General features: G+C 48.6%; 2 protein-coding genes across 2 annotated transcripts in view; both read right to left on the bottom strand.

The window, feature by feature from the left end:
- Positions 1-2,064: 2,064 nt before the first annotated feature.
- LOC112556065 (spore coat protein SP96-like) lies at positions 2,065-2,979 on the bottom strand. The gene has a single exon (XM_025224679.1). The coding sequence runs from the start codon at positions 2,977-2,979 to the stop codon at positions 2,065-2,067; it is 915 nt and encodes a 304-aa protein (XP_025080464.1).
- Positions 2,980-2,988: 9 nt separating this feature from the next.
- Positions 2,989-10,940, bottom strand: part of LOC112557372 (homeobox protein Hox-A2-like) — a 28,886-nt gene continuing 20,934 nt past the window's right edge. The window contains exon 3 of the mRNA XM_025227176.1: positions 2,989-3,445. Coding sequence (XP_025082961.1) covers positions 3,021-3,445 — 425 coding nt within the window. The 3' untranslated portion in view covers positions 2,989-3,020. The remainder of the gene's footprint in view (positions 3,446-10,940) is intronic.

Genomic DNA, 10,940 nt, shown 5'->3' with positions numbered 1-10,940 from the left:
ACTTCCACAGCTCTGATAAAGTATAAAATCCAAGTTTCCTTTTTGCGATTGGTCAAGGTTATCACTCCATAGTATCGAAAACGAAAGTTGAACATCCAGGTAAAATTTAAGTCTCCGAATAAAATCAACATCTGTTACGAAAGTGAAATAGTTAAATAAATAACTAAATAAATAAATGTAAACGAGGAATGAATTCATTTGCTGCATGACTGACAAGAAGCGATCTGATGTAAGATGGTTTTACCTCTCGTCATTCTAAGACAAATGTCCAAACGCCAGTCGCCACCCGGAGTTGTGATCGTTCTGCCATCACCGAGAGATATCCGAGGTATTATACAGCTATAAACAACAACAATGTCAGATAACCTGGAATAGATTATTTGCTTTCGGGGGAAACGATTTGCTTCCTCCACAAACACACACCGTGGCGGCCTCCGTGGCGATGGTAGCGGGGCGTGGATGTCGCTGCACTGCTGGCTGTTGTCTTCATTGTGAGTTTGTTTATTTGTTTGTTTAGCTTGCGTGCTGGGGGGTAGGAGAAACCTTTTCACCATTCCCACCTCCCCGCCGCTTGGCATTGTGAGAAGGAACAAAGTGCGTCGCCATATTTCCCATTCTCCTTTTCGCCGGCTTCCAGTTCTCGTCCCTTCCGTGCTCAGCCTCGGCGACCATTTGCACGCGCAAATAATTCAAAAGTTCGTTTGTATTTCAGGAAAGCGTGGGGAGGGCAAACAGCTAACTTCACGGCATGTTAATCAAGGTCAGATTCTCTGGGTGCGGGGGGAGGCTGGAGGAAGAGAGCAGGGACCACGAAGACTGCGCGCGCAGACTGCGAGATGGCAGACGTCCAATCAGAAAGCAGATCGTTTCATCCGGGTAGTTCACATGCCCACCATTTGAAAATCGGCCGCGTAGTTGTACAGGTCACCGGGGCCAGCAAACATCATGGCGTCGTTGGGCCCGTACGCTTCGCCGAGTCCATAGTTCCCACAAGCCACTCCGGGCTGCGCGTGATTGTAGGACGCGTAAGGGGCATGCGTGGCCGGAGGTGACGTCATCCTCTGATTTGCATGCTGCCCGAAGAACGTGGCGTGAGGATTGGACGCCATGATGGAAATAGACGGGTTAACGAACTGCGATGTGACGTCACGGTGGTACGACGGGAAAGCCTCGCCCTTAGACGAGTCGTACGGGAGGTTCTCTGGCGGAAACTGCTGGAGGATGTTGGAGAAGTTGTTGAGGGAGTTGTTACTGGTGTCAGAAAAGAAAACATTGTTGGTGTTGCCACTGCCTGACTGGCTTATGACGTTCTGACTTACGGTCTCAAACCCACTTCCGCATGGGGTCATAACTCTGCGAAGCTGCTTCCGGTTTGCAAGGGTTGAGAGCGCCCTTACTGTTATTACTGGGGAGACTTTCACTAGTGTCCAGCCTGCCGGTCGTGAACAGAACGAGTCTGTGTGCTCAGGTGCGACAGGTGAGCGGCAGTCAGTAGACGACGACTTGAGGTGAACTGACTGACTGCCAGGGGAGACCATCGAATGCTTGTCGCTAGTTCCATCCCCTCGAACGGACCTTGCACCCGTGTCGCCTGTGGTAGGGGTGGAGCCCAAAAACTTCCCCGCCTCACTGCACACGGACGTGCTTGGGAGACCAGAGCTGTCGGGCGTGTCAGATCGTTGCCTTCTGTCAACTGTCCTTCGAAACCGCTTCCCAGCTCAGCATGACCTTGCGTTAGATTTCCTTGCTGCGTGTACCCGGGGTAGTCGTGTCTAAAGCCACCGTCTGTCTCATAAATACCGGCTCCCAGAACACCGGGACTTCTGACAGCCATGTCTCTACTGTTGCTGAATGTCTTACCACTGCAGAAAGGCTTCTCTGTCCTGAGCAGAGTGATACCCGGGGTATCCCCCGTAAGAGTGCGGGTGGTGGGGTCCTGGGGGGAAGTCTACGTTTTGTCTATGAAAGTAGCCGTTCTGACCATGTGGAAACGTGTTGTAGGACTGATAGTAAACATCCGGCTGGCGTTGAAATTGCGGGAGGTTAGGAGGTCGTTCGTATCGGTTATGATGATGGTGTGACGGTTGCTGCTGTTGCTGCTGTTGTTGCTGAAGATAGTAAGGATTCTGGTGTGAATATACATGCTGCTGATGCTGCTGCTGATGTTGTTGCTGGCTGTACTCGTGTTGTGCCGACCCTGATGTCATCGACATGCACGGAGTCCGCCTGGAACGTGTCCGCCAGGCTGTGGGCACTGCATTCGTGGTGTGTATCGTGAGCAGTTGTGTCCCCATAACTAATGCCGCATTGCGTCTGCAGCGACGAAGATGGGGTCTCGAAAGGGGAGACAACCGCTGGAGGAAGGGGCGCAACTCTTCTACCGTGACCTTGACCGTGAAAGATGTGCTGAACCGTTGCTCCAGGACTCGGGGAAATCCCTCTGTTGTGGACGAGAGTGGAAGCCGAGTTCCCTCTTTTCCTAGGCTGCTGGAAAGTGCCCAGAGAAGCATCCTTAGGCGAGTTGCCTCCCGCCGGCACGAAAGAAGCGCTGTTGGCAGCACCTGCAGCGTTGACGGAAGTCTCAGGACTTCCGGAGCTGTGCAGACTGTCGGGAGAACAAAGGCCAGAGTCAGTGGAGGAACTGGCGACACTTTTGGTGGAAAGCTGCGGACTAGTCGTGCTGCCAGCCTCGCCATTGGCTCCTGGCACTTGCACGTGCAGAATGCTGCCTGCCGACGCCGACGACACTGACGTGGATGTCAAGGACGAGGATGCCTTCGAAGCAGCACACGTCGTCCCGGGCAAGGACGACGCCGTGGACATCACCCGTAACTCCGTTGACATCTCCTCTTCGGCGGAAGCTGAATCTGCCTCCTTGACCTCCACTTTGCGACTAGCGCCCTCTGGTGGCAGCTCGTGATCACGCGGTGACAGCGCCTCTCTCTTGACATCTTTGCGCTTCTCTCCTTCGTCGTCCATGGTGTCCTCCTCGTTGTCTTGCTCGTCCTTCACTTTCGTCTTCACCCTCCGTCCCCTCCCTTTCCAGCCGGGCTCATCGCCTCGTCTTCGCCAGTCTCGTTCTCGTCGCCGTCGTCTAGCAACGCCTGCTCGTCCTTGGCCAGCTTGCCGTGTCTCCCGGACTGCGTCTGCCGCTTGTACTTCATGCGGCGGTTCTGGAACCAGACCTTGACCTGTCTCTCGGTGAGGTCAAGTGACGCGGCGATCTCGATGCGGCGAGGGCGACACAAGTACTTGTTGAAGTGGAACTCCTTCTCCAGCTCCAGCAGCTGGGTGTTGGTGTAGGCTGTGCGCAGGCGCCGGCTGCTGGCACTTCCGGTTCCCGTAGTCCCGGTGGCACCAGGAACTGCATTCATGGGGGAGACCGCTGGCCCCGCGCCCGTCCCCAGAACGGGGCTGGAACTGCCGTCAGGAGGACCGAACATGGCTGGAAAACAAACGAAAGGAAATTTAAAGTCTTAAATGTTAAAAGGACAACCACACACTCACTTCTCTCTTCTCCATCTCTTCTTTCATGTGTTATTCCTTAGTTTTAGCTGCTCGCCGTGGATTATAATTAAACCTAAGCGTGAACTTGAGATAAGCTGACACAATCATCAGGAACACTTTTTAACAGAATTTAAATCGCTTTATTTCTTGGCAATATGAGACGGGTATTCCTTGCTACTTGTTTTATAAACATTGGTAAAATCTTACAAACGGATTTTTTTCACCGACCTCACGCCGTGTTTATCGCTGAATGAAACACACACAATACACAAGGACCCGTTACTCCAGTTTCGCCTAAGAACCGAAGAAATAAAACTAATTTTGGTTCTACATGCGGAGCAAAAATAAAAATTAAAAAAAGGAAAGTAAATGCCGCGAAGCAGCAGGAGACACGCAAGTGCGAAGTAACTCCACCATAGCGACCTTCATTAATGCCCCTGACTCTAGAAGCTTCCACTGACAGCCATGGACGGCTTGAGCCAAGAGGACCTGCGCAGTTGAGTGCACAGCCTGACACACTTCAGTTATGAATGGCCGATGGATGCAAAAAAGGAAACATAAAAGTATTTACAGCCATAAGTGTAGAATGAACGAGACTGTCGTGTAAGCTACAGTGACTAACAAAATTAATAAATAAATAAAATCAACACCAACAGCTGAGAAAAAGGCCAAGAAATGAAAGTTGCAGAGTGGTCTGTCGTAGAAATATCTCGCTCGTGCACAATGCACGTGACTTATGGCGTCTGTCTTCCCTGAGCTTTGTGACCACGTGACCCAGTGCGCAGTAAGCACCCCTCCATCAGTTTGACAGGTGCGCCAGACACAAGAAGGGTTACCTGGATGTCGAGGGCTAAGACTGCTTGATCCACAGACAACCTGCTGCAGGCTTGCCTCGAGGACACACGGAGGTCACAGAATGGCGCACACGTCACCCACCCGCCACCCGCCACCCGCCAGCCCCGACAGTCACCCGCTTCTCTTGTGCTTCAAGCGCAACCTACCTTTGCCATGTACGAGAAGAAACTGCTTCAAGTTGGCACCACACCATCTTCTCTTTACACCATCTCGGTGACGTGTTTGGCCCTGGGTTGTGTCCCTTTACATGGTCACATGGTTGGTTTATTTTTGTTTTTGTTTTTTGTTTGTTTGTTTTTGCGCGCGTATTGGCAAAAGTGGCAAAAACACTTCAGCGAAAAACAGAGGAAGTTGATTCACAAATATTACTAACCCTTCAAATCGTCGCTTTTTGTAGAATGGACAGTAACTCCTCCCATGTCTCTTAGTCTAAATGACCGCCTGTTACTCGGCATACCTTGTCTGTCTATCTGTCTGTCCGTCCGTCCGTCTGATCCTGATCGTGTGTCACGCTAACTCTTGTTTTCTCTCCATCTTTTCCTCGTTATTATAGCGGGAGGAGCGCTACAGCTCGTCTGCAGCACATTTGGTTATTTCCCCTGAGCACTGTGTTCCAGTTTAATCAACGCTTAGTTCCAGCGCCATTCTCTCCCTTTGTGCGCCTGACTTCATCGCACGCGCTGGCGAATAAATTGCGTTAAACTGCGCACCAACACACACGCATGTGATGCAAGCCTCATCGTGTATGTGTGTGCACGAGGATACCCATGAAGACCAGGAAAAAAAACACACAGAATCACGGACGGACGAACAAAGAAAAGGACTTGCGAATAGAAAAAAGTTGAAGGTAGTCACATGACTTAATAGCATAAAAATTCGAAGAGTTTTCAATCAGGTGAAGTCTTGGCACAGAAGTAGTTCGTTTAATGTACCCAGTCCTTGTGTTTCCGCTCTGATGTCCTTGCCCTTGCCCTTGCCCTTCTACGCTCACCCATACAAAGGTCAGTCTGTGAGCTTGACCCTGGTGGAGGGTCCGATGTTTTGCTGTTTAGTGGATGCTGATTGTTCCTTGCAAACCTTGACAAGAGTGTTTCGTGCTTACCTGTGTTTTTATCGCAAGCTACCTAAAACGCCGGGTACATGGCCGCGAAATGTGAAAACAAGCTGCCATCATCTGCCACCCGCATCCTAAAAGCCTTCTGTGGCTTTCTGCATAGTCAGGAGGAGCTCACGGGTGGAAGCTGCTGGCCACACAGGCACAGCGAGCTCGCAGGTTAAAAAAGCGGAATAATGTTAAACCGAGAGCTGATGATGACCGTATCCACGTTTCCTCGCTGGCAACATGCAAGTTCCTCCGCACAGGATGGAATAAGTAGGTGATAATATGCCACTACTTGTCACGTGATGGAGAGTGGATAATTCGTGACGTCTGCACGTACAAGCGAAGACTACTATTATCTCTGACATGTGTTATCTCCTCTTGACAGCTGCATCATTACCATTGCGTGGCCTCCCCTGAACACTGGCATTTCCATGCACGTCTGAGAGTAGGAACAGAAATTGTGACTCTTTGGTTCTAAACTACAAACAAAATATATTCCGGTGGGATATTCGGACTGATGACCTTAGTAAGAAAATCTTTGGCGCTCTCACAGGTAAAGACAGGCAATGAGGGGCGACATCTTGTATCAACGATTTAGGTTCTAACAAAACCCAGACCGATTCTGAGTGAAGTTTACTATGGAATCAACAGTACAAAGTTTAAAAGAATGACACAAAACCTGCTTAATATAGTCTAGGCAGGAATTAATTCTTATGGTTCTATAATATAGTTAACTCAGTGGTAGTTGTTTTTCTAATTAATGACTGAGTAAAGCTCAAGACACTCTTTCCCTAAATCGTAGTGATACATCTTCGAGAGACAGCCCTATCAACATCCTGTGGAGAGATGAAGGTCCACTTTACAGACGAGGGGATTGTACAGGGGTACGCTCAGAGTTGTCAAGACCTCAAGAGAGAGCTGGAAACATGTGTTAATAAGGCTAGCATGTGTACAAGCGTGACGACACGACTTCATCACTTTTATGAGTTTATGTGAACGTGTGTCGAGATCGGAAGAGTGAAACCAGATTGTGAGAAATAGTATCGCGCTGAGCCTTACTAGTCATCAGAAAAAATACCCCGCACCCTACTCGGCAATTCGTGGTATTTCTTTTTCTGGAAAATGTAGTTGCTTCGCCTTCCTCATTCTGCCTTGCCCACATATTCATCATATTTTCCATATACGCGCGCGCGCACACACACACACACACACGGATGTGCTACCTACTGGAGTCGCTTACCGTGTCCCCCTGCCCCTCCCCCTACCCCACGGCTGCAGGAAAGAGAAGCTGTGTGACAGTAGTGCGATCAGTCACAAAGGAAACCGTCTGTCAACGGTACAAAACTGCGGCTCGGATTTCAAAGCCAACGCGGCTGCGAGTAAAGTCCGCACTTCTTAGTCTTGCCGGCCGCCATTGTAACCTCCGCCTCGGTGGAAGTCACGTGGACAAGAGAGGTTGCAATCGACACTCTGGTGTCAGCCAGCCGTGACCACGACGCTGCCAGCCAGTCAACCGTGTCAAACAGGGTATCCGCTTCTTCGTCCGTGACAATGGGGCGCTGGGCTCAGTGGCGGAGGACATGCGAGTCGTTCACAAAGCCTCGGAAATCAACAAACTCTTCCACACTGTACTCATTACCATGAACTCTTCCACACTGTACTCATTACCACCACCTCTTCCACACTGTACTCATTACCACAGCCTCTTCCACACTATACTCATTACCACCAACTCTTCCACATTGTACTCATTACCACAAACCCTTCCACACTGTACTCATTACCACCGAACTCTTCCACACTTTACTCATTACCACCACCTCTTCCACACTGTACTCATTACCACCACCTCTTCCACACTGTACTCATTACCACAAACTCTTCCACACAGTGCTCATTACCACCACCTCTTCCACACTGTACTCATTACCACCAACTCTTCCACACTGTACTCATTACCACAAACTCTTCCACACAGTGCTCATTACCACCACCTCTTCCACACTGTACTCATTACCACCACCTCTTCCACACTGTACTCATTACCACAACTCTTCCACACAGTGCTCATTACCACCACCTCTTCCACACTGTACTCATTACCACCAACTCTTCCACACTGTACTCATTACCACCAACTCTTCCACACTACTCATTGCCATGAACTCTTCCATACTGCTCATTACCAATAATTTTTCTACACGCTACACGGCATTCCTAGTTCCGTAATTGCTTCACTTGAAAAAAAAATACTGCTATTAGCAATGTATAATCAAATTACTGCTACTAGCAATGTATAAACAAAATTACTGCTACTACCTGTGTATAAACAAATTACTGCTACTACCTGTGTATAAACAAATTACTGCTACTAGCTGTGTATAAACAAATTACTGCTACTAGCTGTGTATAAACAAATTACTAGTACTACCTGGTGTATAAACGAAGCAAACAAAAAGCTATCGCCAGAGAGTTGAGTTTGTTCCTTTAACTTTAAAGAATCAAAACAGGAAGTCGGATCAGAAACGTTTGTGATGGATTCTGCCATTTGAAAGGGACAACAAGAAATGCATTGGGAATGACTTGTAATTCAGTCAGCTCTGCCACTCGCACACCCTGGGTACATTAGCTCCACGTGATGTTGTCGAGAGAATTAGCAAAACAAAAAGTTTGGTGTGTGTACAAACAAACACACATCAACGGCGTATCAAGACAAACATTATTACAGGAGGAGGGCTGCTGGGGGAGGAAAAGCTAGAAAGTCGACAGATTGACAAACTGGGGTTGATGTTTGTAATACAGTGAGAACAGTGCAAACAGCATCACTCGCTACGGGGAAATCCATCTGGAGTCTGAAATAACAACATCATCACTAGTCGAAAACAAACACGAAGAAGACAAAAATGGATGGAAACATCAGAGTATAGAAAACCTGAAAGAAGTGAAAGATGGGCAAAAAGAAGAAACAGTTGTGTACAAATGTGATGCCAGACACCAACAACCGCCAGAAGCGACACAATCAGCGGGGTAGAAAATGCCGATGTTGTTATTGTTGCTGTTGTTGCAAGTCATCCCAAGAAAATTAAAAAGAAAGTGTGTTTAAGTTGAGGTGTCTGCTCGCTGTAGCGTGTGTTGATGGCACACCGATAGACGCCGCCACCATTTCACGTGCCACAACTCGCGCAGCAAACCACGCGTGGATGAGGTTTGTCGCGAGATTGGTCATAAAGATATCAACTTCATTCGCCCTTTCACCCTCAGCTAATTTGTAGAAGGCGCGCACTGCAGCCGGCCGACTGAAAAAAAAGGAACATGTAATTTCTTCCTTTTCTCTTCCCGCACTCGGCACCGGAAAATTAAACTCCGCGGCGCGCGCTGCCAAGATGGTCCTCCAGGGTTGTTTACGCAGCCTCGGTCTCAGAAACAGAGTGGAAACTCTTGTACACAGCTGGCCGCAAACAAAACAGAGACCAAACCTCGAAACTATCATCGATTAGTGTCCGCGAAGTAGTGACCACAGTGACCACAGTCACCACACCAGCGACCACACCAACCACACACCAGTGAAGGATGAGGAGGGCGGTGAGCGGGTGTCCAGCAGGGTGTGCAGGTCGCCCCCCAGCAATATTGCGGAGGCTGCTTTGCACAAGAGATGAAGGCTTGCGGCGGCGATATTTCACGGGTGATATTCTCACAACCGTCGTCTGCTTAATTTCGCGTTAGTCGCGGCGATAAAAATGATTTGCGTCTGGACCTCGCGACAGTTGGACCTTCCGTTATTTCTGGTACTGCCTCTCTCCTCCCTCCGTTTACAGGCACACTCCGAGAACAAAGTTAATATGAACTGTGTGCTGCTTGTAACAATGTATCAGATGTTCACAGCAGTGAACCTACAGCAACCATTCACAAGACACCGGGTGCTGTCCCTTTTATATCTTTGTTGGCATATAGCGACGACGTCGGTGACGATGACGATGACGATGACGATGATGTCATCTGAATACTTCGAAATGGCGTTCCTTTATTTAATTATTAATTAATTTATTTATTCTACAGTCGGCTTGCTGGCCTATAATATTATGTTCTTCATTTGGTATTAGCACCTATTCTCCATGTTGCCTCTTGTTGAAAAGTCGCACAAGAAAGCAGCGAACCGATAGCTTTTAAAGTTGTAAATGAAACAGTTTATTGAACACTAAGAGGACCTTTGAGCCCCGAGAAGAAAGAGGCGACAGCTGGGGCTCTACATGGTGAGGGTGGGGGTTGGGTGTGGGTGGGGACTGCAGGGTCAAAGGGCAAGCGGAGGAAACTCGCTGTTCTGCCGGCAACAATAATCAGCGAAGGGAAGTCAGGCGACTGTTACATGTGTAGACCCAAGGCAACAACAAATATTTCTTGTATGGCGCAAAATTATTTCATCAGTCACCATAAAAATCTATGAAAGGATAATTTAAATAAAGTCTTTGTGAGAAGGAATTTGCTTCAAAACGAGAATGGAAGAAGGAAAAAGTCGAAAACAGACAAAATATAATAGAAACAGTTTCGTTTAATTTTTTTCAAAATGAAATATAAGCAATTAATAAGCAAAGGGACAAACTGCATAAGAAAAGGACATTTTAAAATAAATAGAATACATGAAGCTTACAGCGACAGATGATAGGAAGAAATATTTCGAAGAATAAAAGAAGCAAGCCCTCGGCTGATGTGTTTGTGTGTTCGCCTGCGTGTCTGTCTGCACGGCTGCCCGCATGGCTGAGTGAGGAAGAGAGAGTATGCACGTGCGTGCCTGCACGCGAGAAACCTTTTATTCAGCGAGAAAGGAGGCAGCGCTGGAATAACCTGCTGACAGATCAGGGTTGTGGGAGTGAAGGAGAAATAAAGAAGTCACACAGTTTGCCAACAGGACCAAACCGTCCCCTCAGTAGCAATTACAAAGTTGTGCCGGGGCCCAGTGAATGCTCATTGTGAGGCTGGCACAGCGCGTGAATGGCTACAAATATTCGCCATTACCAAGTCAACACCCGACTGGGCCAAAATGCTAATGTGCACCGGCCGTGGGAGGAGTCCATTTGTACCTGACAGGCTCCCCCCGCCACACGTCAAAACTAGGTTTCCGATGAGAGAATCGCCATGCTGGTCGAGCTGAATACAGGTGCCTCGGGTGGGGTGGGGAGGATACAGGGAGGGGTGTCAAATGGGGGGAAGAGGGTGGGGTGGCGGAACTGGTATTGGTGATAAATAATGAAGAGGCGAGATATTGAGTGATGAGAAGATGGTGGGGGTAGAGAATGAGTGAAGGGGAAGGGAAGAAGAAATATGTAGGCAGGGTATCACTTGCCATGTTATATACAAATGTAGAATTTCTCCTGTAGGATGTGCCGACAGATAACAATGAGAGGCAAGGGTTGATGTCTCATACATAAACACACATACACACACACGGGGGACAAGTCTCAGACATGCGTATGTAGACCGG

This window comes from Pomacea canaliculata, linkage group LG2, assembly GCF_003073045.1.
Source record: "Pomacea canaliculata isolate SZHN2017 linkage group LG2, ASM307304v1, whole genome shotgun sequence".
Taxonomy (NCBI): domain Eukaryota; kingdom Metazoa; phylum Mollusca; class Gastropoda; order Architaenioglossa; family Ampullariidae; genus Pomacea; species Pomacea canaliculata.
The sequence above is the reverse complement of the archived record's forward strand: the minus strand, read 5'-3'. Positions and strand labels throughout refer to the sequence as shown.

Bases quoted from the DNA above. Each gene is read 5' to 3' on its own strand.
- LOC112556065 (XM_025224679.1), bottom strand. From the start codon at position 2,979: ATGGACGACGAAGGAGAGAAGCGCAAAGATGTCAAGAGAGAGGCGCTG.